This window comes from Eucalyptus grandis, chromosome 9 (genome assembly GCF_016545825.1).
Source record: "Eucalyptus grandis isolate ANBG69807.140 chromosome 9, ASM1654582v1, whole genome shotgun sequence".
NCBI lineage: Eukaryota > Viridiplantae > Streptophyta > Magnoliopsida > Myrtales > Myrtaceae > Eucalyptus > Eucalyptus grandis.
The window spans coordinates 21,593,388-21,619,621 of NC_052620.1; the positions used below are offsets into that span (position 1 = coordinate 21,593,388).

Sequence of the window (26,234 nt, forward strand, 5' to 3'; positions counted from 1 at the left end):
AAAAATGTGGAGTGGATCCACTTACACCGCAGAGATTCTTTGTCCGAGAAGAGCTTCCAAATATGCTTGAGCATAAGGGCGAGATTATTTTCTCTCAAGGTCCGAATTCCAAGGCCTCCCTCTTCTCTCGGGAGGCAAACGTCGCTCCAGCTACTTTGGCCCCACCCGGACCCATATTCGGACCTTTCCATAAGAATTGCCAAAGTATCTTCTCAATTCGATCAAGGACAAAGACAGGCGAAAAAATACACTCGCCCAAAAGACTTGAATGGAATAGAGCACAGATTTAACGAGCTGAACTCTACCAAAGCAAATGACAAGAATCTATGGGTCCAAGATTGAATTCGAGCCGTTATTGCATTGACCAACGTTATGCAGTCCGCCTTCCCTAATCTTGCGAAATAACAGGACACCAAGATAACGAAAGGGCAAGGAACCAACCTAGAAACCAAGCATATTTAGTATGTCATTTCGAAGGCCGAAGATCCCCTGCATGTAAATACTTCACTCTTGTTCGATTCGGCACCAATCCACTCCAGCTTGGAGAAAGAATCAATTCCAGATTTTAATAGACCAACCGAGGCTAAGGTAGCTTCCGAGAATATGAGGACATCATCAGCGAAGAACAAATGGGAGAGCTTAGTCGATTTGCATCTCCGTAAGAATCCAAATTCGGGCGACCGGTTTGGATGTCCAATAATCCGGTAAATGCTTCCATCACAAGTGTGAATATGTATGGAGATATCGGGTCGCCTTGCCGGATGCCCCTTCCACTAGCAAAGAATCCATGAAGATCCCCATTTAAGCAGATAGAAAATTTGGGGGATCGGATACACGTCATAATGCGATCAGTCAGAATTTGAGGAAACCGGAAAGCTTGTAAACAAACTTCAATGAATTCCCAACTTACCGTATCATAAGCCTTTTTAAAATCAACCTTAATGACACACTTAGCTCGATATGGATCATGCTGAAATCCACTAAATAATTCTTGAGCAAGCAAGATATTGTCGCTGATGTGTCTTCCCTTTACGAATGCATTTTGAGGTAAACTGATAATAGAGGGCAAGACACGAGCCAGACGGTTAGCAATAAGCTTAGTGATGCATTTATATATAGTATTGCAACACACAATTGGCCTGAAGTCATGGATGGTCGAGGCATTGGGAATCTTGGGCACAAGGGCAATAATGGTTGTGTTAATTTGTTTTAACAGCTTCCGGTCACAAAGAAATCCTTAACACCATGATAACTGAAGCACCAACAATATCCCATGAATGTTTAAAGAAATCCACATTAAAACCGTCGGGCCCAGGGGCTTTACCGGTTGCAAGAGAAAACAGAGTATCCCGAATTTCAACGTCTGAGACAGGAGAAGAAAGGTAACGAACCTGATCCTCATCCAACGAATGATTAAGAACCGCTTGGATCTCCTCTTTAGCAGGGCAGCCCAAATTAGGAGTAGCAGCAAGAAGATCTTGAAAATGATCAACAAACACCTTCTGGATTTCCGACAGATCAAATATAGTGGTATCTCCACTAGTTACCGAGGTAATTCTATTTTGAAGATGTCTCTTGTTCACCATTTGGTGAAAGAATTTAGTATTACGGTCTCCCTCTTTCAACCATCGCACTCTAGATTTTTGCCGGTAAAAAGATTCTTCTTGGAGGTGAAGGTCAGTAAAGACTTGAATCTGCTGTTTTTCTGTATCAGCAAGGGTGGAGCTAAACGGGTCTACCTGCATAGCACCTTGAGTAGCTTGAAGGGCACGCCTAGCCTCTGCCGTCCTCCTTGAGAGGTCAGAAAACAATTCCTTATTATTCTGCTTTAGCTTGCATTTCAAAAGGCGAAGCTTTGCACATAGGATGTACACAGGCGAACCATGGAATGGAGAGTCCCAAACTTCGACACCATTCTATCGAAATCCGGATGAGTCATCCGAAATTGAAGAATTTAAATGGTTTAGAAGCTCTCGGGAATTGGCATAACTTTGATAACCATAGGAGTGTGGTCTCGATATACCAGGGCTAAGAATGAGGCTTCCGAGAAGGAAAATTCCGAGTTCCAGCAGCCATTAACCAACACCCTATCTATCTTCCTTTGCTTTCTGTTGGGGCCCGACGAGGAAGCCCATGTGAACCTATAACCAGTGAAGTGTAAGTCGTCTAGACCAGCTTGGACCAGGCAATCCCGGAATTCATCAAACGCAGGAATCCAAGCATTCGAGCCTCCAATTCTATCCGAAGGGTCTCGGATGGCGTTGAAATCTCCAGCTATAACCCAAGGCACGGAAGAAAGAATACCACTAAATTGAATAAGATCTTCCCATAACGGCCGTCTTGAAGTAAAGCGATGCTCGGCATAGATAACCGAAAGAAACGAGCTTTTCCGAAGCCAACCGAGATAAGCCTACCGTGAATGGCTTGAGCCGATAAAGCATTGATCAAAAAATTGACCTCACGGGGGTTCCACCCCACCCAAATTCTCCCTTTATGGGAGTGACTATAGTTATTGGCCCAACTCCAGCCAGGTAAAACTGCAGAAGAAACCGGAGCAAAAGCAACAGGAGAGATCTTGGTCTCAACAATTCCAACACAGCAGAGATTATTGGACCTAACAAAATTTCTGAAAAATCAATTAGTTTGCATATGAATAAGCCTATAAATTGCATTTAAGTTGAACCAATAGTGGATGGACTCAAATAAAGATCAGTGAACTTAATTGATCTATTTAGAATAAGCCTGTAAGCCCAATAAAATTCGGCTAGGCCCAGGAAGCACACAACCACTAAAATTTCATGAGCAAAGGAAGGTTCACTAAGCTTTAATTGAACTGGGTTGCACCCATATGATTAGAGTTGGAATTTGTTCAAGGTTCTAAGCTTAATTGAGCATGTAAGAGAGATAGAACTTGGCCAAGCCCACAGAGACCCCCTTGCTTATATTTCTAAGGATAGGGGAGGAGTTTTGAGCTTTAATTAAATGGGTTAGCCCATTAAAGTCAAAAAGGCTTTAAGTTTAATTAGAGGCCCATAGGGATTAAGCCTTTTATTGTTAAAAAGCCCAATAATCAATATTGAATCTAAGATTTTTCCTGTGTGAAGAGATTAGGTCCTTATAATTCTAGGTTGGTAATTGGCAAACTAGAGCACACGTTGAGAGATACAATAGAGAAAAGAGAGAATGCGAGAGGGAAAGTCCTAGCCATTACTCCCTCATGGCCACACCTTGCCACCCTAACTGTTACTATCTACTCTTGTTGTGCCTTTTTTTTTTTTTTTTTTTGGGTCAACAAGAAGAAATTTTATTTATATCATAACTAATGAGGATCCAGTAGCACCCAAGAGCAAGGCGTCATTACATAATAGGGCCCAAAGGGCTTGGGGTGGAGAAGAAAGCCAATTGGGTGGTAATGTTTGTTTCCTCTGCTCGCGTGTGGCCCAGTTTGCAACAGCATTTGCAGTTCTTGGACAGGAAAGAAGGCCCACCAGCGGTAAAGTCTGCAGAAGTGCTTTACACTTAGTCCAAACAACACGTGGATCCTAGTTAAAGTCTTCCTTGTACTTTAGAGAGTTGACCAAGTTTTGACAGTCGGACTCCACCAAAACCACGCCCATTTGCTTCTTTTTTATGTACTTTAAAGCTTCTAACAAAGCTAGGGTTTCTAGCTGAAAAACTGAAGCCCCCTAAATTGTTTTGGTGAATCTGTCCACAAGGCAGCCCGAGAAATCCCAGATGATGTAGGCTACAGCTCCTTCCATCAACCCCTCACAAATTGACCCATTAACGTTGATCTTCAAAGTCCCTGCTGCCGGAGCTACCCAAATCTAATATGTCGGTTTCCTTTGCTTTTCTTTCTTGAGGATACTTAAAACCTTATTTTTCGTAGTTTTGCTGCTAAAATCAGGCCATAACTACAACTTTGCCAGCAATCGGCTTACTACCCCAAAAGATATAGTTATTTCTCTCCTTCCATATTTGCCATAGGATGTTTGAAATCGCTTCCAAGGAAGGTAAGTGAGTGTCTTTCCTTATAAAGAGCGCTAACCATGCATTGATTCAGGTAACTTCGTGTGGACTCATTTGTAGGTTGACATCTGGGTGGCTTCATACCCGTGCTATCCAAAGGCAAAGCAAAAAGATATGCTCGGCCGTTTCCATCCTTTCTTAGCAAAGGTCACAGACGGGATCAAGTAATATCTGTCTTTTCCATAAATTTTCCTTGGATGGGATGGCGTTTTGACAAATATTCCAAATAAATATCTTCACTTTAGAGTTGGTATGCATATGCCATATAGCATTCTATAGTGCTCTCGGTGTTTGGTAGGAAGAAGAAGGGTAGTCAGTTGCCGCCTTGACTGTCGCTCGTTCTCTTAATATTTTATACCTATTTTTTATTGGAAAAGACCCATTCTTAGTCCCTGTCCATACCAGTTCATCATTTGTAATTTGACGGTTGATTGGAATTACAAGGATCTCCTAAGTGGTCTGTTCATCAAAGATATTGTTTAAAAGTTCATTCCATTGTTCCGCTTCAAAATTCATCAACTCGGATACTTGTGGATCATTTCTGTTTGCTAGCCCTCGATTAGTCCTCTTTTTAGCCATTTATCTATTCTAATGTTGACTTTTTGTCCATTTCCAATGGACCATCTCACTAAATCCGCTATGGCCTCCCTTCCCAAAATTAGACTTTGCCATCCTCATGAAGGCGTGATTCCTTTCTCAACATGCCAAAAGTCTTTTCGACATAAATAGAGCCCTTTTAGTAGTTTGCTCCATAATGCTTTCGGATTCTTAACCAACCTCCAAGCTTGCTTACCCAGAAGGGCCTTGTTTACAGTAAGTAGGTCGCTAAAACCCATTCCTCCCTCCTAAATTTCATGATTTCCCATCTCTTCCAATGCAAACTAGCTTTTCTTTCACTATTTTTCCTAAATTTCACTATTTTCTTCTCTATTGCTTTACAAATTGATACTGGAATTTTAAAAATTGACATGGCATTGAGGTAACGCCTGCACCATTGATTTAAGTAGGATTTCCTTGCTTGCTTTTGAAATAATTTTTTCCTTCTAGCCTTCCAATTTCATGTTTACCCTACTCAAAATCCATGCAAACAGCTGTCTCTTTGAGGCTCCCTAGTTAGAGGGGATTCCTAGGTATTTTCCTGTCCAATCAAACTCCAGAACTCTCAACTTCTCTTGTCATGTTATCCCTTAATAGTTGTAGACATTCTTTGCTAAAAAGGATACCTGACATGTTTAGGTTTACTGCTTGTCCTGAGGCATAACAATATTGATACTGGAATTTTAAAAATTGACATGGCATTGAGGTAACGCTTGCACCATTGATTTCAGGAGGATTTCCTTACTTGCTTTTGAGATAATTTTTTCCTTCCAACCTTCCAATTTCATGTTTACCCTATTCAAAATCCAAGCAAACAGCTGTCTCTTTGAGGCTCCCCAATTAGAGGAGATTCCTAAATATTTTCCTGTCCGATCAAGCTCCAGAACTCTCAACTCTCTTGCCATGTTATCCCTTAATAGTTGTAGACATTCTTTGCTAAAAGGGATACCCGACTTGTTTAGGTTTAGTGCTTGTCCTGCGGCATAACAGTATTAATAGTGGAATTTTAAAAACTGACATGGCATTGAGGTAACGCCTGCACCATTGATTTCAGGAGGATTTCCTTGCTTGCTTTTGAAATAATTTTTTCCTTCCAACCTTCTAATTTCATGTTTACCGACAGAAGAACAGCCCAAGTGCCATAACTTGGCACAGGAGGACACTTAAGTGCCATAACTTTAAAATGGTACACTTGAATGCCAGTTTTGAAGTTAAATGGGACACTTAAGTGCCACTCCGGCGAAAATCCGGCCAAATGGCTTACGTGGCAACTTTGGTCCAAAACGGCATCGTTTGCACGCCGACGTGGTGGAGAAAATACAAAAAGGACGCCGTTTCGTGTCGACGTGTAAATAATAAAATAAAAATTAATTAAATTAGATTTAAAATTAATTTTATTTAAAATATTCAAAAAAATTAAAAAAATTAAAATTTTAAAAAATTAAGAAATTTTTAAAATTTAAAAAATTAAGAAATTTTTAAAATTTTAAAAAATTAAGAAAATTTTAAAAATTTAAGAAAAATTAAAAAGCCTCGCCGCCGCCGCCGCCTCCGCCGTCGCCGGGAAGGGTCGGCAACGGAGGGGGAGGGTCGACCGGGTCGCGGCCCCCGCCGACCGACGGCGAGGGCGGGGCTGCGAGTCCTCGCTGGATCGCGGCTCCGCGACCCCCCCGCCGCGAGGAAGGGCTGGCGACAGAGTGGGGAGGGTTGGCCGAGGTCGCCAGGCCCTAGCCGGGGCCGGAGGCCGGCCGACCGACGGCGAGGGCCCGCGAGCCCTCGCCCGAGATCTAGGGCGAGGGTCACGGCCCTCACCGCCGATCGGTCGGGGCGGCAACCCCGGCCGACCCTCCCCCTCCGTTGCCGCCCTTCCCGAAACGACGAGGGCTCGGCCCGCCCCATTCGACCTCCCCCTTTTTTTTTTTTTAAAAAAATTCTTAATGTTTTTAATTTTTTTAAATTTTCTTTTTTTTTAATTTTTTGAATATTTTAAATAAAATTAATTTTAAATCTAATTTAATTAATTTTTATATTATTATTTACACGCCAGACACGAAACGGCGTCGTTTTTTGCATTTTCTCCGCCACGTTGGCGTGTAAAACGACGCCGTTTTGGACCAAACTCGTCAGAAAATTGCCACGTCAGCCATTTGGCCGGATTTTCGCCGGAGTGGCACTTAAGTGTCAATTTTACTCCGATATTGGCACTTAAGTGTACCATTTTAAAGTTATGGCATTTAAGTGTCCTTCCGTGCCAAGTTATGGCACTCTAGGTGTCCCAACCTCCATGTTTACCCTACTCAAAATCCAAGCAAACATTTATCTCTTTGAGGCTCCCCAATCAAAGGGATTCCTAGGTATTTTCCTATTCGATCAAGCTTTAGAACTCTCAACTCTCTTGCCATGTTATCCCTTAATAGTTGTAGACATTCTTTGCCAAAAGGGATACCTAACTTGTTTAGGTTTACTACTTGTCCCGAAGCATAACAAGTATTGATTCAACATAATTTGTAACATTTTGGCATTCTGTATAGACCATCTAGAAAGAATATATAGTCATCTCGCAAATAATAAATGAGTCAAGGTGGGACATAACCTATTTAACTTGATTTCTTTTATACTCCTGTCGAACGAGGCGGCCGAGGGCCGAGCCCTCGCCGCCGCCGCCTCCCCGCCGCCGGGAAGGGTCGGCAACGGAGGGGGAGGGTCGACCGGGGTCGCCGGCCCCCGGCCGACCGACGGCGAGGGCTGCGAGTCCTCGCTGGATCGCGGCTCCGCGACCCCCCGCCGCCACGAGGAAGGGCTGGCGACAGAGTGGGGAGGGTTGGCCGAGGTCGCAGGCCCTAGCCGGGGCCGGTGAGGCCGGCCGACCGGCGGCGAGGGCCCGCGAGCCCTCGCCGGATCTAGGCGAGGGTCACGGCCCTCACCGTCGGTCGGTCGGGGCGGCAACCCCGCCGACCCTCCCCCTCCGTTGCCGCCCTTCCGGAAACGACGAGGGTTCAGCCCTCACCCGCCCCATTCGACCTCCCCCTTTTTTTTTTAAAAAAAAAAATTCTTAATTTTTTTAATTTTTTTAAATTTTCTTATTTTTTAATTTTTTTGAATATTTTAAATAAAATTAATTTTAAATCTAATTTAATTAATTTTTATATTATTATTTACACGCCTGGACACGAAACGGCGTCGTTTTTGCATTTTCTCCGCCACGTTGGCGTGTAAAACGACGCCGTTTTGGACCAAACTCGTCAGAAAATTGCCACGTCAGCCATTTGGCCGGATTTTCGCCGGAGTGGCACTTAAGTGTCCAATTTTACTCCGATATTGGCACTTAAGTGTACCATTTTAAAGTTATGGCATTTAAGTGTCCTTCCGTGCCAAGTTATGGCACTCTAGGTGTCCCAACCTCCATGTTTACCCTACTCAAAATCCAAGCAAACAGCTATCTCTTTGAGGCTCCCCAATCAAAGGGGATTCCTAGGTATTTTCCTATTCGATCAAGCTTTAGAACTATCAACTCTCTTGCCATGTTATCCCTTAATAGTTGTAGACATTCTTTGCCAAAAGGGATACCTAACTTGTTTAGGTTTACTACTTGTCCTGAAGCATAACAGTATTGATTCAACATAGCTGTAACATTTTGGCATTCCTGTATAGACCATCTAGAAAGAATATATAGTCATCTGCAAATAATAAATGAGTCAAGGTGGGACATAACCTATTTAACTTGATTTCTTTTATACTCCTGTCATCTAAAGCTTTTCCCATCAAAGAAGACAAACAGTTTGCTACCATAATGAAGAAATATGGTGATAACAGGTCCCCTTGTCTAATAACTCTAATAAGGTTGAAATAAGGAAGAGGTTCTCCATTAAATTTGATGCTGAAAGTGACAGTAATAACACATTATATAATCTAGTTGACCAATTTCTCGCAGAACCCCATTTTTAACAAACATCCTTCTAGGACATCCTAAGAATCCCAACCCAGTCGCCTGAGGCCACGCAACCTTAGGCAACATCGCCTGAGGCCGAGCGACCCAGGCAGCGTCGCTTGAGGCCGCGTGACCCAGGCGACAACGGTGCATGGGGTCAATGCTCGAGGTTGCTTGACCTTAGGCAACCCTTCTCAGTGACTAGATCCGGTCGATGGAGCCTACGACTGAGCTTCGGTGGCTGAGCTTCACTAGTGGAGCAACAAGTCCAAGGAGGAAGACGATGAACAATAATTTTTTAGGGTAAAAGAGGAAAACATAATTATCAGTGAAGGCAATATTGGAAGAAAAAAAAATCATTAAACCCCATATTTAGCATTCCAAAAATGCTAAAAGCCCAAAATAGGTCCCTACTTGCTTTCGGCTTTCAACATTCCAAATGTTGACATTAGGCAAATGACACCTCAAAATGATAAACCACTTGATATTTTTCCCAATGAGTTTTGGGAGTTCAAAGCCCCTTGGGAATGCTGAACTAAACAGGGCTTGTGTCTCATTTGAAATTAGGACATTCAAGGTCGATTAGACTATGTTTCGGTTTTGCAAGGGGTTGTATTTTCGTATATGTATTCCTATTTGAATGGGATGTCCCGTGCTCTTTTGTGTTTATATAGAAAGTTTAGTTTAATCTAGGGCTTTAAATTGAAGCACTTATGCCCTCCTATTTAATCTAGGGCTTTATATACTTAGTGAAAAGTTTGACACTTCTAGAAATATTTTTCAATAAGTCATTTTTCAAGAATATTAGAATGTTTTTTTCTCAATGTTTGACTAAAATCTAAAAATAAACTAGAAATAATTTTTTAGTTGCTTGAAACGGAAAACTTGCTTTTATTTTCCTAAACAGACTATTGGTGTCTAAATTTTGGTGGCCATTTAGTAACTCATTACATAGAAAATTTGGGATTGACCAAGGTCCCTAAACCAAAAAAATAAAAATAAAAAATCAATGAGTTTGTATATGAATGAGCCTATAAATTGCATTTAAGTTGAACCAACAGTGGATAGACTCAAATAAAGATGAGTGAACTTAATCAATCTATCTAGAATAAGCCTATAAGCCCAATAAAATTCAGCTAGGCCCAGGAAGCAAACAGCCACTGAAATTTCATGAGCAAAGGAAGGTTCACTGAGCTTTAATTTAATTGGGTTGTGCCCATATGATTAGAGCCGGAATCTATTAGAGGTTCCAAGCTTAATTGAGCTTGTAAGAGAGATAGAACTTGGCCAGCCCACGGAGACCCCCTTGCCTATATTTCTAAGGATAGGGGATGAGTTTTGAGCTTTAATTAAATGGGTTTAGCCCATTAAAGTCAAAAAGGCTTTAAGTTTAATTAGAGGCCCATAGGAATTAAGCCTTTTATTGTTAAAAAGCCCAATAATCAATATTGAATCTAATATTTTCCCTATATAAAGACATTAGGTCCTTATAATTATAGGTCGGTAATTGGCGAACTAGAGCACACATTGAGAGATACAATAGAGAAAAGAGAGAATGCAAGAGGGAAAGTACCTAGCCATTGCTCCCTCACAGCTGTGCCTTGCTACCTCGATTGCTACTACCCACTCCTGTTGTGCCTTGCCTTGTTGCCATGATCCGCGATGACAAGATGCTGCTCCTTGCCCACCAATGACTAGTGTGGGCCGTGACACATCCTAACCTCGCCGTCTCCCTCTGACAAAGCTGCTATTGTTCCTACTTTGTCGAGAGGCCTAGCAATCCCTCCTGCTACCATTTCCAATCTAAGCCACAACCTTCCAGAGGCAATTTCTGGAGAGCTTAACTGCACCATCATTACAGCCCGTTACTCTCCTAAACCAATGGGATGAAGCTTCTGCTATTTTGATTTACTCATGTCCACTGATGACAAGAACATTAGTCAAAAGCACGAACATTAGCACCTCATGATTTCTTTGATGACCTAATGTTCTCGCCGTGGGTTGTTGCTATTGCCTTTCTCATCCCAGCTATTAGTAAGATTCTGTTTTGCAAGTTCATACGAAGTTTTCCCGATGATCAGTCACAACCGAGAGTTGCTCACCACCAACAATCCTTGCTCGTTGCTTCACTGTCACAAGCCACACCTGCAGCTCCTCTCATCGAGACTCTCACCATTGGCAATCCATGGCCGTGAGCCTACTTCGCCAGTCACCATTGTAACTCCTCTATCCATTGGTCTTGTTTTGGAAACAATCTTCCAAATTAGGTAAAAAAAAATCTTATACATATTTGAATTATCAATTTATTGCTTATTTTGAACAAATTGTGAACTAACTTGGATTTTTGAGATTTTAGGTAATATCCAAATTAGAAAACTTTTCTAATTTGACAATGAGCACATAATTAGTATTGTGCGCATAATTGGTAGCTTGATCTCTAATAAAAAGATAGGATTATTATTTGCCCGAAAAATTGGCGACTTAATCCATAAGCCTTAGGTTAAGGGCATTAATTTTATTTGTTTTCAAATTTTAGTTGAATTTGTGTCTCTTGATGATTTTGATGTTTTCCTTTTACAATTGATGTTTTCTTTGTTTGATTAATTTCCTATTTGAAAAGTGCCAAAAAAAAAAAAATTGCATGGTAGCTAGATGAAATAAGGATTGATAAGATTAGGATAGATTCTAGATGCATTGCATGATAGATTATGAGAGTTTTTTTTTAATAGGATTGCATTTTAGAATAGGGGTGTGCAAAATGCACAACTCAAACCAATAATCACCTAGACCAAATTGAATTGATTGATTCAATCCAATTCTTGAGAGTATCGGTCCAGTTGCTGATTTCTATGGAACTAGTGTCCAAGTAGTGAGGACTAACTACAAATACCCTTTTTTAAATATTTTTTTAAATAGTAAAAAATGAATTAAATATTATCTTGTCCAATAATACCACAAACTACGGCACAACAACTTTTCAGTTATCATTGCTTCCATTAATATCTTAAGATTGTCTCTCCCTCTCTCTCGTTGTGCACGGCCACTTTTTAGTGGGGAAAAAAAGTGCCCAATTCCATTGAATTGGATCAGACTAGACTGAAACGGACGGTCCGATCCAATCCCTAGCTCCCAAAATTGGGAACTAGACCAAATCGAGAGTCGATCACCCCCATGTTAGATATCATCTATAAGTTTAGGATAGATTTTCAATTTAAAATGGGATTTAACCTAGTTTATTTCCTAGTTTGAATTGGATAATATCTTACTTAAGATAATTTATTTTAATTAATTATGAACTACAAATTTTAATAAGGAATCCAAAAACAACATGTGCATATCATACGGAATAGGTTGTTATGTCATCACTACTTGCCATGTCATCGTGCCATGTCATCGTCATATGCCATGTCATCATGTGAGTGCAAGCTGCAATTCACTATAATTAAAAGGATCATTTGACAATGGTCCTTCCAACATCTCATCGATTTCATGTTATTTAATGATTGGTTTTTTGGAGTCATTTAATTTAGAATACATGTCATGTTAGAATAATACACATTAACTTCCGTCTATGATTAGAATTAGGTCATGTCAAGTCCCATTAAAATAGTAAATCATGCATGTTTAACTTAGATTAGAATTTCATATAGTTAGTTTTTATAACTAAAAGAAAACCTCAAAAAAGAATTAATTAGGATCTTCTAGTTATTTAAGCCATGATTAGCCTTGTTGACATCTGAATTTTGGCCAACAAGTTCTAAGCTTTAAAAATCTAGAATTAAGGGTCCTTGATTGCGAGGGGTCCTTTGTTGGGCCAAAAGAGTGATAGGAGTCCTTTCGTTTTTTACAAGAATCAAGATTTAACTTATGAGTTGATTTTATGACGAAACTCCTAAAAAGTCAACTCTTAGTTAACATTTCATACAAAAATTCAAATATCTTAGGTAAGTTTAATTTCTTTAAGTAATTGAGATTTCTATCACCTATTTTTCTCCTAAATAAATGGAAGTTAACATTTTCATTAAAATCGAGAACTTTGATCATTAATCCTAAAAACTCAAAATTCATCTATTTTAATACTTTTTCTAGGTTTTTTTTTTCTTTCACAACGTTTGATCATGGGAATACTATTCATCATAATTTCAAGTTTATGCATTACTATCATAGCTCATGTGTGGGTTTAAAGTATAGTTGATTTTTTTTTTTTTTTTACAAAGGTCAATGGTTTTGAAACATAGCTTTGTTTGCTAAATTTGCGTTGATTTTTATCGCAACCTAACCTCAACTGAACCATCTAGGGTTTAGCTAATGGATTACTAAACTTAAATTTAGTTAGGCTCTCCCAAACCCATACTAATTCGAGACTTATGTTCAAGTTTTTAACATATAAATGATTTTGCAATTATGAGTCACCATTGATCTATTTTTAATAGATCGATTAGGGCGCGTTTGGTAACGCTTTTGTTCCCTGGAATAATTTCTAATCAGAAATTATTCTTTTTTATTTTGTTCCCACGAACAATTTCTAAACATTTTAAACCGTTTGGTAATTGTCCAAAATTTTAATTCCCAAAATAGAATTGTGTTTAGTACCATACTCAAAATTTCTACTCCAAATCATTTTCTTTTAATTTTTAAATAATTTTATTATTTTTTCCTTTTTTCTTCTTTTCTTTTTTTCCTTTCTCTCTCCTATTCTTCTTCTTTAAGTGGCCAGTCACCGGTCCGGCGATTGGCCGATGAGAGTCGCCGACCTCACTAGAGCATCGCCGACCCTCGTTGAGGCTGGCTCTCGTCGGCCGAGCCTCGCCAGCAGCTGGGTGAGGCTCGCCTCATCAATGGCTGGGCTTGCCTCTAACAAGCTCGCCGAATCAATTGCTAGCGATCGGTGGCGGTGGGTGGTGGACAGCAATTGCGGCGGTGGCAACAGATGAAGAAGAATAAAAGGGAAGAAGAAGAAAATAAAATATGAGCTTGATTCTAGAATTGTTCTTAGAACAAGAAATAAGTTTTTTTTTTATTCTCGATTATGTTCGAAATCTACTTCTGAGAAAAAAAAAAAAAATTTGTTACTGGGAACAAAAATTTTACCAAACGCAATTATATTCCAAAACTATTCCCGCAAACAAAAGAATAGAAATTGGCACTATTTAGCCAGTTACCAAACAAGCCCTTAGAAAACTCATAAAAAGTAATGAGAGGATTTTACTTCACTTTTATGAACTAGAGATTAAATGAGTTATTAAATCAGTTTTTTTTTTTTATCGGTAGTTATTAAATGAGTTTAGAAACTTGATTACGCGTGATTATTCTAATGCCCTTTTAGTACCCTTTTCCTTTTTATTTTTTTTAAAAGATTCTTTATATTTGCTAGCAACTTGGATTGATTTTATCATATCCTCTAACAAACAAGGTAATCATGCGAGTGCGCAACTATTATTGAACACTCAATAAAACAAGGCAACAAATAAATTGCAAGCATAAAAAGAAAATACTTACCTTGATGCAATGCAAGCATTTGTAAGGTTAGTTAGCAAACCACATGTGATTTCTAATTGTCACAAAATTCCACTCAAATCTCTTTTTGGGTTTTCTCTTATTTAAATGAAAACTAAGCTATATGTCATGCAATTTAACTAAATTACTTAATTCTAATGACAGACAATTTTTAATTAAATGGACCTAGCAACGATCACTAAATGACATGCATTTTGTGAACCTAATTTCATATGACATGCACATTATATTTTTATATTTTTATTAAAATTCATAATTAAAATTGGTTTAAAAAAATAAAACAACCTACAGTGAAATATAATCTATTTTAAGTCAGAAAATAGACTAACATAAATCCTATCTTAGCCTAGAAACTTATCTCAATAAGCAAATCAATTCAAAGATGCTATTTAATCTAGATATTATCTAAAGATGCACTCTAATTTAATAAAAAAAGATAGCTAAACTATTCTATCATGCAATTCTATTTAGGAAATTAATTCTAATCTACATGATATGCATTTTTTTTTTTTTGTATTTTCAGCATAAATAAAACAATTAAAGCAAGATAAACACCAAATCATTTAGGATTATCAAAGATATCATCCATTGTTTGAAATAGGAAATAATATCTAATCAACTTGATTATTTCATAGATAAAATTGATGAATTGATCTTAAGCCTTAAAGATTAAAATATCAATTTTATTCCCATGTGATTAATTATTCCATCTAAAGTCTTATAGATGAAATAAAAAAATCAATGTGCGGTTGTGGATTAGGAAACAAAACCTAATGGATATTGCCTATCACTCAAATATGCATATTGAATATAAAGTAATCAATTTAAGTGATAAACTATTCAATGGAATCAAGTAAGGAGTATTACCTAATTGTAGCAATAACTTTCCAAATTCGAACGTTAGATGATGGATTGCGAACGGTGACCAGTAGTGGTTCGCAGTGCTTGATGGTGAACGATGAACAGCAGCAAAGGAGGATAACAACTCAAGCGGCAACAAGGCATCACAGCTTGCGTTGGCTAGGAATAGCGATTGGAATTTCAGGCGATTTCACGGCAAAGGTGATGTTGGCCACGATTTGAGATCAGCAACAACGTTGGGTTTTCCCGAGCACCAAAAGAAAAACTAGAAGTCGCTAGACGCTAAGGATATCGAGCATGTGTTAGGTAGTAGATATGGATAGCAGCAGCTTCGAATGACACTGGAGCCATAGAAAATTCGCTAGGTCTTCTAGTATGATGGTCGAGAACGCTTAGCTGCAAAAGGTTGACCAGAAGACCACGTGAGTCTACGAGGGCAATTATTGAACCCTTGGACTCCTTGATAATTGCCAAGGAAGTTTGCTGGACCACAAAAGTGGAACAACGCCACTAACTCGAATCGACAAGTGTTAGCTCTTCGCAAGTCACGCTCATGTGGGTGGTTGGGGCTACGTGATGAATGGAACTGTAGCAAGTCGTCCTCGTCGGACCGTATAATAAAGGGGACGGCGTCATGAAACGGTGAGGGTGCGACTGTGGCGGCGGCGCCGTGGGGTTCTCGCCAAAAGGTTGGCCTAGAGCTCTCTCTCTCTCTCTCTCTCTCATGCGATCGTGTCTCTCAATTGTGAAGCCACGCCAATTGTGAATCTTTCGATGAAGGCGACCCAAACCAGCCACGTGAATTGCAATGCAAATAACTCCTCTAATGGCCGGCCTCCCTCTCTAATTTTCTCACGTGTTCTTCTCTGTGTTGTGCTCTAGAATGAATTCCCCCCAACCTCAGAAGAAAACCTCTCTGTCCTTTTATAAATTAAGAAGTCAGAAGATTTCTCAATTTTTACTTTCCTTTCGTATCAACAAAAGAAATTGTTCTCAAGCGGTCGATGAATTGTTTCAGAAAGAAATTCCATTTGTGAGTGATGCGAAAATCTTCTCTCGTCTTTCTTTCACTTGCTTTCTCCGAACGCTCGCACTTACCAGCTCAACCAAATCCTTCTATCCTTTTTTATTACTTCATTTGCCTACTATATCATAAATTGAATATGATGCCATGATTACATAAGAAGCAAATATATGCTCAAGATTTTAATTCTTTTCTTCCATCAGCAAAAATATTGATACAGCGCCTGGATTCTATTTAAGCCCATCGTGTGAGTGGGCTCCTCGATGGCCAAGTCTTTATTCGCCCATTAAATACGTACATATTTAGCCCACATTTGCTGCATGTTTTCTAGAATTCAATTCAAGATCACCAATTTTGGCTGTGTGGACTTGATGGGCTTGATTGAATTTCATATTTTCACCGATTTAGCTAGATAAATCAATGAAACTCAAAACTTCAAACCATCGTCTGTCTAATCTAATGTAATGAATGAACTTATCCATATGCAATGAAATTTAACTCTAATATTTTTGTCTAGGGGTCAAAAATTAGTCTCTAATTTTTATGCAATGAACAATTAACTAGGTCGCCAAAATTTAAATGTCAACAATCTTTTTCTTTTTCTGACTTGTTTTGTCTTGTGCATCTTGACTGCAAAAAATTTGTGGCATGTTGCGCTTGAACATGTGACTGTTGTATATAACAAAGATTCTAGCCCAGTTAAGTTGAATTTAAGAGTTAGAGCCTACCGAACAAAGGTAAATTATCTTCCATCTATGACAATATGATGTGTCATGTTGGACTTAAGACATTTGAAAATGCAAATTAGATACACGGTTCATGTTCTTCCTAGGTATGGAGGTTTTTCCGCCCTTTTCCCTCTCTCACGATCATATGAGGAAAAAATAAGTGAATTTGACATATACAACACACAATGATTTATGCGACTTGGTAATTGACTTACTATGCAGGAGGATTGGTACAAATTTATTAAGTTAGATTAGCATATATCATTTAAATTGTCTAGACTGATTTCTCAGTGAGCATTTATTTTTTAATTGAAATATTTTGTAGTAGTACTTAAATTTGCACTTGCATTTTCATCTTAACAATCGGACAAGAAATAAAATTGTTATGTTGTAGATATATGATGTCATCATTCAATGTGAGGTTTCTATAGTTGTAAAAAGGTACACTCTATTATAACTAAATTAATTCATCAAACTATTAAGTACCTAATTAAGGAATGTGCAAAATTCACTCATAATCGAGGTACGAGCACCTAGAGTGTCAAAACTTGGTACAGAGGGACACTTAAGTGCTAAAAGTTTGGAAAGTGACACTTAAGTGTCAAAATTGGAACAAAATGAATCACTTAAGTGCCACTCGGCCAAAATCGGGGAGGGGGGCGGTTGAGGGCTGAGTTCTTGGAGGGTCGCTAGGGTTGCCGAGCCCCGGCCAAGGGCCGGCAACCAATCCCCTAATGGGCAGCGGCCCTTGGCTCAGCCGGCAAGGGCCGCGACCCTCGCCCAAATCTAGGGCGAGGGCTCACAGGCCCTCGCTGCTAGTTGGCCGGGGTCGTCGGCCCCTAGCCAAGGCCCAACGACCCCAGCCAACCCTCCCCCCTCCACTACCGACCTTTCCGATGGCGGCGGGGAGGCAGCGACGGCGAGGGCTTAGCCCTAAGCTGCCCCCTTTTTTTAAATTTTAGTTTTTTTAATATTTTGATTTTATTTTTAAATGTTTTAAATAAATTTAGTTTTAAATTAAATTTAATTAATTTTTTACAACGTTAGCACCAAAACAACGTTGTTTTTGTATTGTCTAGACACGTCGGCGTGCAAAATGGCGTTGTTTTACACTTACTCCGCCGGAAAATCGCCACGTCGACATTTTGGTTGAAGTGCCACTTAAATGATCTACTTTGTTCCGATTTTGGCACTTAAGTGTCCATCCATGCCAAGTTTTGACACTTGGGATGTACTTGTACCCTCATAATCCCCAGCAGCATGATGTGTGGTGGCTACTACGTCTATGTAAAAATTAACCAAATTAGTAATCATATCACACACACACAAATGGAGGACTAAGAGTGACATACATACTTATGAAAATTTAGATTTACCATTGAATCACCAATGTTCTTAGGATAAAAGATACATAGAAACTAATTTGGATTACTCGAATAATTCGAATAATTTGGAAAATAAGTCTTTATCAGTTGTTACTTAGATAGCCAACTCTACATTACAAAGTAATAAATATGTTAATTGGTATCATGTAACATAAGTGAAAAATTTACCTAGTCATATTTAGTAGAATAATATGTCACTCACATTGACTTTCTATTCGCGTTGGGGGTATTTCTTTTTTAGATTTTTTCTTTTTCTTCTCATTTGAACTTTTAAACCTTCCATAAATTATTCACTTTCATTTCTTTCGAATAGGGTCCAATACCAAAACATCGCACAAAGAAGCATCATTATCATCATCACTAACATCATCAATCACAATCACATTTGATTGATATGATGATAGTTCGGCCTTCACATTTTCTATGATCTTTGACACTATTCTTATAGTGTTTACATTTTCAATTCATAAACTCATCAATTCAAAATATTGTCGCATTAATATGGAAAATCGATTAAATTTAGACATATCCAGTGACATTGGATGAGATTCTTCACTTACAATCTATAATTTGGCCCATTTAGTCTATTTTTTCAAACTATAAGTTGATGGAATGCTCGTAACCAACATGTTCTCAATTAGCACTTTTAAGGCATGACAACACAACTACCTTTTTAATTCAAATAACTTGCATTCATAAGAAATTAAAATGTCTATAGAGTCAAATCTAACAATATTTTCATATTGATTCTCCATACACTTGAGAGCATATAAATAAATTAATACATCAAATGTAGCACTTGAAATATATTTAGAGAGATTTTGCAAAAATTCTATATTGAACTTGTTACAAATAGCTATATGGTCCAAGTTTCTATTATTCGAAACATGCAATTTGAGCTTCCCACGAGAAGCATAATCAATTTGATTTTCAATTTTTCTTATATGCTCCAGTTGTTCTTTATAGTAGTAAACAAATTGTACAAAACTTAATGTCTTCTTTGACATATGTTGGAAGACATTATTGGTGCTCTCACTTTTTTGGCTTGATGTTATACCACATGTAAATTAATCACAACTAAAAGCTAAACTCTATTTATGTCTAAAGTCATATAATCTTGGAAGCCAATTATTATTCTCAATACGCCATTCCTCTTCCATTTTCTTCCAATTAGATTCAAATTTGTCATTTGATGTGCATCTATACATAAGCGTGAAGAAATATTTATCCTTTAAGCCTAGCTTGTTGTAAAAATGTGAGATGTTTTTATTGGCATTTTTTCTGATATGCCAAGTGCATGAACAATGTTGTGTATTTGGAAGTACCATTCTAATAGCTTTTGCCATAATTACGTTTTGATTAGTGAACATGATTTTCAAAGTCTTATTTCTAATAAACTTTAAAAAAACGTATAAAATAACCAAATATATAATTATATAGTCTTGTCCAACAAAAGTGCACACTCAAACAAAGTATTCTTCCAATGGTTATTACCTCAACAAAATGTGCACACATCATGTTATATCTATTGGTGCAATACGTGATGTCAAACACTAGTACATCACCAAAACAATCATAATCAAATTTAGACAAGCTATCTCTCAAAACAAATTTGTTAATTTACTATCTTGATCTACTTGTACAACATAGAAGAACGTTGAATTTTACATTTGCATGCGATGAAAATAATTTAGAAGATTTTAACAATCTCCCCACTTATACCTTTAGATCTTTTCGTTTGCAAATAATTTTTCTAATCAAGTAAATCAAAACCTAAGTTTTTGCTTCCTTCGACTTCATTTGCTAAAAACTTATATGTTGTAGTCCCCCTAATGCCGACTTTAATCATGTAAACTAAAACATTGTTGTAAGTATTAAATATTAATTTGCCATATCTAATCAAATGTTTTTGATCTTCTAGAATAAATGGATGATTATATTAAAAAATATACTCTATGGTTTCATAGACACCATTATCAATCTTAAATTTGATATAAGCAAGACAGCTATATCTAACTTCATACCTTTCATATTTCTTTTCTTTACCATATGAGTTGTTAAAATACCCCTCATAATTACATACAAAAGTCACTTTGGTTATTTTTTTCTTTACTATTTTTAAACGTAATACCCATCCTCACTCCAAGTCCTTTATCGATCGATATATTTCAAGTTCATTTTTCATATTACAAATTCAAAAAAAATTCCCATATTATATTACATGTAAAAGATGGGAAGTTTCATGTTACAATTAAACTAACAAAAAGTAATTAACATAGTGCTTTTATAAACATAATAAAATCTCATCGATTAAAAAAATATGCTTTACATAGTATGAGCAAAGAATTACTTGTGCTTTTGCCATTTGATAAATTTACATGTGAAAATTTGCATTCAAATTGTACTAAATTGGAAGTGAAATGACACCAAAATAGTCCTGACTAGTAAGTTTCGAAGTTAAGTGTTGTAGGTTTAATTAGTTTTGGTCAAAATAGTAATCTAACCTAATTACGTAAAAAAAAAGTAGATTAAATTAATCTCCCGAGTATTGCTTCAAGTGTAAATGACAAATTAATCTCCCGAGTATTGCTTCAACCAATGATGTTTTGAAGATTCTAAAAGTGTATATTAGGTCCTCCATATTTAATAAATTTGTATCAATTCACACTAGATGACGACATTATATACCTACAATATAACAATTTCATTTCTTGTCGGATTATTAAGATGAAAATGCAAGTATAAATACAAGTACGTCTACAAAATATTTCTATTAAAAAATTAATGCTTATCAAGAAATAAGTCTAGATAATTTGAACAATATCTACTAATTTAACTTAATAAATTTGTACTAATTTGCCTATATAGTAAGTCAATTACCAAGCCACATAAATCATTATGTGTTGTTTGCAAAAATGACAAAAAGCAAACAAAATTAGATGAGTATTACAAAGATGCACATTTATATGTAATTACAAAAGACACTCTCCATCAATCACACCTCATAAACAAAGAGATGTTTATAGGACAATGAAGAGAACTGAATGTCAAGTTTGCATTAAATTCAAAATTAAAGATGGTGTTTAGGAAATCACAAAGTTTGAAGATGTCCACAATCATCATTTCATTGATGATAAGCAAAAACATTTTATATGGTTGTATTGACATATGATGGATATTAGTAAAGATATTTTGACTTGTATGACTAGGCCAATATAAGGGTTACAAAAGCATATTCCTACTTTTGTGGTGAACTAGAGGAAATGAATAATGTTAATTATATGTTATGTGATTGTCAAAATTTCTACAATAAAAAAGAACAAACCTAATTAGTGCTAGTGATTGTTAAAATCTTATTCACTAGTCTTATTACTTTAAAGCAAATACATTTTAATTGGATAAGGCAGAGATTGACCAATTTTTTTATTTAATGGTATATCTAAATTGGACTATGAGAGTTTTTGAGATGTGATGGTATTTGATATTACTTATTTTACAAATAAACATAATATGATATATGCACCTTTTGTTGGCTTGAATCCTCACTAGAAAAATGTTCTGTTTGGTTTTGCATTTCTAATGGATGAAACTATTATTTCTTTTATTTGGACATTTTGATCATTTTTAGAGGTAATGAGTAATAAAACACCTAATATTATTTTCACTAATCAAAATCATGCTATGACAAATGCCATTAGAACCGTTTTCCTAAATTCTGATAATCGTTAATGTGTATTGCATATTGATAAAGATACTACATTTCATATTGTACAAGCTGAGTTTTCGTGATAAATATTGGCACAAGCTTCTATATCATTGTTGATCTAAAATTGAATTAGAGAATACTCAGAAACTTATGTGTTGGGAGTAAAGCACGGGTGACAACAAGTGGTTGGATAACATGTATTGCCTTTGTCATAAATGGTGTCCTATATTTTGCCATTTTTTTTTTGGATGAAAATTAGATCTACACAAAAAAGTGAAAGTACAAATAATGTATTTTAGGATATGACATGTAAGACTATGATTTGTTTGAATTTGTCAGCCATTATGAGAAGTAAGCTGAAAACATATGCAACGCTAAAGTTGATGATTTTGAGTGTACTTGAAGAAAATCACATATTATGATTGAAAATAGTGGATTTTGCATGTAAGTTTATACTCATGTCATTTATAGGAATTTCTAGACTGAATTCTTATATGTAATATCCGAACATGTTCTTAGATTAAAAAAAAAAAAAAAAAAAAACTTATGGGCCATTGCATACTTATATCGTGGGAATTGAAAGTGGTGAACAAAAGTATATTGTATATTTTAGTAGGAGTAATGTTTTCAGTTCATGTAACCATAAGTTATTTGAAACGTAAGGTTGGTTGTGTTGGCTCTACAATATTTCATGCAATCACAAGTTATTTGAAATGCAAGGATATTTGTGTAGGCATACTTTATAAATTGTTTGTCTTGATAATATTGTTTTAATAAGGTTACTGATTTTGTAACATTAGCAAAGTTGGACCAAAGAATTACTAAAGCCATTGTCATCAGTATCGGCTATTTCTATAAAAAAAAAAAAAAAAAATTGACCTCTCGCAAGTTGCAACCATAATACTTAGACAATATTAGTAAAAATTGAGTTGATTCAAGAGCTCTGGAGCTAGAATAATTTGACCATGAACAACATCCACATAACTCATTCAATATGCTGAAATTCTTGGTTTGAAATCATGAAATGAAAATACAAGACAATGAAATAAAGAAAACTCAAAAGGGAATGGAAACAGCAAACTTGTAAAAAAAGAAAGCAATACATAAACTTAATATTCACAAAAATTGACATTGTCAAGTTGCTAGTAATTTTGAGAAAAAAAAAATTGCTAGCAATTACCAAGCTATTGGTTACAAAAGAAAGGCACACATTTTGCCAAATAGGAAATTGTGCTTTTGAAGCTTTCTAAAGTATAAAGATAAATAGCTACAAATCTACTATCTAATAGATAAAATTAAGCATGCATCAAGCATAATCTGTAAGAAGCTACTCCCATTAATTAAGAATCTTGCCTTTCGTTGTTGCTATCTTTATCTGCAATTCAATTGAATTAGTCTCTACCGAACAACACCTATCACTCATTGGACTATCACCGAACTTAACTTTGTTCAACGGCCGCACGAAAAAGCCAAAATAGAATAGAAAAGGAATAAAAGGAGTTGGGAGTGAAGGTAGCTTTGGGAATGAGAAAAAAACAAACCAAAATCAAGTTCGATAATAAAATGAATTCTTATATCATATGACTTATGCCTATAAATGCTAGAACAAGTTTAGAATCGAAAAAAACTCAAGCGAACCTAATTTAGGCATTTTATCGATTAGATGGTGGACAACTTAGCTAGATCATTTAGGCTAAAAAATCAAGCAACAATTCATGCTAGACTACTATGTCTATTATTATTGGCAACTTAACACATTAGTTCTTCTACAAAAACAGCACAAACATTACAAATTTTTGAATATGACACTTTTGGGTTTTCTTCCTAAAGTAAATGAGAATAGAATTGTGGATTCTTACCTCGCGCGGGAGAGAATCTAATTGTGAAGGACGTTGAAACTGGGTAAAGAGAAACCCTAATCTGTTTGGTGAAGAAAAGTGAGTGGCATGTGAAGGCAGAGGCGAAGGGGGCTTGGAATCCAGCAGTTGTGATTGGCAGGGCTCTTGGGGGAGATGAAAGTGGTGGAGATGCTACTAATATATCCAGCCTCGTAAGCCTCTTTGGCTTCCACTTCAAAATCATTGATGACATGTCTAAACTCAAAATCGAAACCTGAGCTAGTTAGTAGTTTCTAGAGCCAGAACTAAAAGGAAAACGATGGCAATGAGGACAAAGTCGAAGAAGGAGGAAGGGAAGGCTTGAGGTGAGTGAGGGATAGAGAGAAAAGATTACCACGAAGAGGAAAAGAGGGAACCTCCATTTTCAAACAAAAAAAGTATTTACAAAGATGAGAGAGAGCAGCAATAAACCCCCGCATTTAATGTTGCTTTTGCTTAGCATTTCCATATCCTTCGACCAAAATTAAAAGAGAGAAAAAAAAAAAGGGCTGCGATTTAATTTTTAATCCATGTCAAGTACCATTTATCACTTTATTATTAGATCCACGTGGTGGTTATAAACCACTAAATATTTTCCTGGTTTTAGGAGATTATAGGATGGAACTTAAAGAGTGTTTTGGTATTGATTTGTGCATATTTATGAGGTTTTGATTATGCGTGTTTGAGTTTGGATGAATGTAGTTGAATATGTTTTCAGTGTTCATATTTGGACTTTGAAGATTGCCTATATTACTAGAAATAGGTTGAATATGTATTAGATGTTCATAAACTAAGGTTGAATGTTCACAAATTTTTCTAGTTTTAGAAAATTTGGATTTCTTTGACCTTTGTCCCTTCTCTGATTTTTAGATTTTTTTTCTGCTCAGAGTTTGAAAAACTTAATTCATGAAGTTAAAGTTGAGATTTTAAGCTTCCAATGATATAAATTTCACAAAATTCCAACATCATTTGGTTAGTGCAATGCCCTTTCCAAAAGGACGATCAAACTAGAAATTTGATCCGCTTTTGAAACTCGTGCTAGCCAATTTTGTTTTGTAAAAATCATAGTTTGGATCCTATTTTGCAAAAACTAAAAACTAAAAAGTTGCTCATTAGGATCTAATTTGATATTTTGGAAAGTTTGAAGGCAATTTTGTGAATTTCGGATGAGATCATGAATAAACCTACAAAACTGTTAGAATTTGATTGATAGAGGAAAATCTAATTTTGACAAACTCTAACAACTCTTTTACAAAATCTCAAAACAAGAAGTTTTAAGTGTTACGCCGCGATCCTCAAGCGTGCACCCATCCCTTACTAGTCGACTAAATAGCGACATCCTAGGACGCATTGCCGACCCATTATTTTTAATGCACATGCAGAAGCAGATATATAATCCGTAGACAATAACACAATGGGATAAAAAAGCAAGGCCATAATTTTTTTCGAACTGAAACACAACCACACTTATATATATAAAACAAACCATGTCATATATAATACAAGTTGGTCTAGTTATAATGTCTACAAAACAGGGGGATTTTGAAACAACTACGGGTCCTCGTCTTCCTCTTCATCATCCTCCACAATTTTACATTCCTTTATACTCCAACTGGAGCCTTCCGCAGACTGCATCGGGGACTTTGTAACTTCAAGGGTAGGGTCCACTGTGTCTACGATAGAGCCTTGAGGAGAATTAGCTATGCCCTTCCCAAAGGCAACCTCTAAAGCATACAGAGGAATTTTGGATTTCGGAATAAGACATTCTCTCTAGCCATCTTGAGCCTGACGGTACCACAATCTATATTGATGGGGCACCTTGTGGGTGAGACTTGCATCGACCCAGACTATGAACCTTACCAGCTCATAGTTCCAACCCCTAGGGCCCTGATTCATCGAAATGTAGGATGTTTGCTCTGTAACACTCTTAGGTCGTCCAAAAAACTCGAGAGCCGCCATCTAAAGACCTTAAATGTTATCCCACATCGGGATGAGACGACGTCTCAGCGAGTTCTACCCCCTAAGACTCGATTAAGAAGAAAATATGCCTTAAGGGATGTCTAAGCACAAACACGAGTCGGAGGTTTTACCTTTGCCTCTGTTCCTCATTGCAAGTCAGTACAATTCTAATAACCATTCAATCATTTCAACCAATCAGATTGAACTATCGATCAATCGACTCAGTTGATTCCATGTCAAGAAGACCATTCCCTAATCATCTCAATCAATACTATCTATGCAGTCTGACCTCTTTACAAACAGCTTACTCTAAGCTAAAAATAGATAGTAGCTTGCCTTTAAGGCCAATAAATAGTATACTGCTCTCTCTCTAAGTTGACATATCGAGTCATCAGGCTAATATAGTATACTAACCATGCTCACCAAAGCTATGCGAACCTTAGTTGCTCACCAAAGCTATGCGAACTATAATTGCTCACCGAAGTTGTGCGGATCTTAATTTGTTCACCGAAGTTATGCGATACTTTAGGGTATATTATCATTCTAAGCTGAGGTATCAAGCCCATAAGCTGATACAGTATATCATTCTAATCAACTAATTATTTCTCAACTTTTATTGTACC

At 36.9% G+C, this 26,234-nt stretch overlaps 1 protein-coding gene across 1 annotated transcript; it reads right to left on the reverse strand.

Annotated features, from left to right (window-relative positions):
- Nucleotides 1–1,223: 1,223 nt before the first annotated feature.
- Nucleotides 1,224–25,611, reverse strand: LOC120288459. Its single transcript, XM_039302441.1, has 5 exons — nucleotides 25,485–25,611; nucleotides 25,208–25,376; nucleotides 2,415–2,614; nucleotides 2,024–2,274; nucleotides 1,224–1,916 (listed from the first exon to the last, which is right to left on the reverse strand). The coding sequence occupies exons 1-5, from the start codon at nucleotides 25,609–25,611 to the stop codon at nucleotides 1,224–1,226; spliced, it is 1,440 nt and encodes a 479-aa protein (XP_039158375.1).
- Between the last annotated feature and the right edge of the window lie 623 nt (nucleotides 25,612–26,234).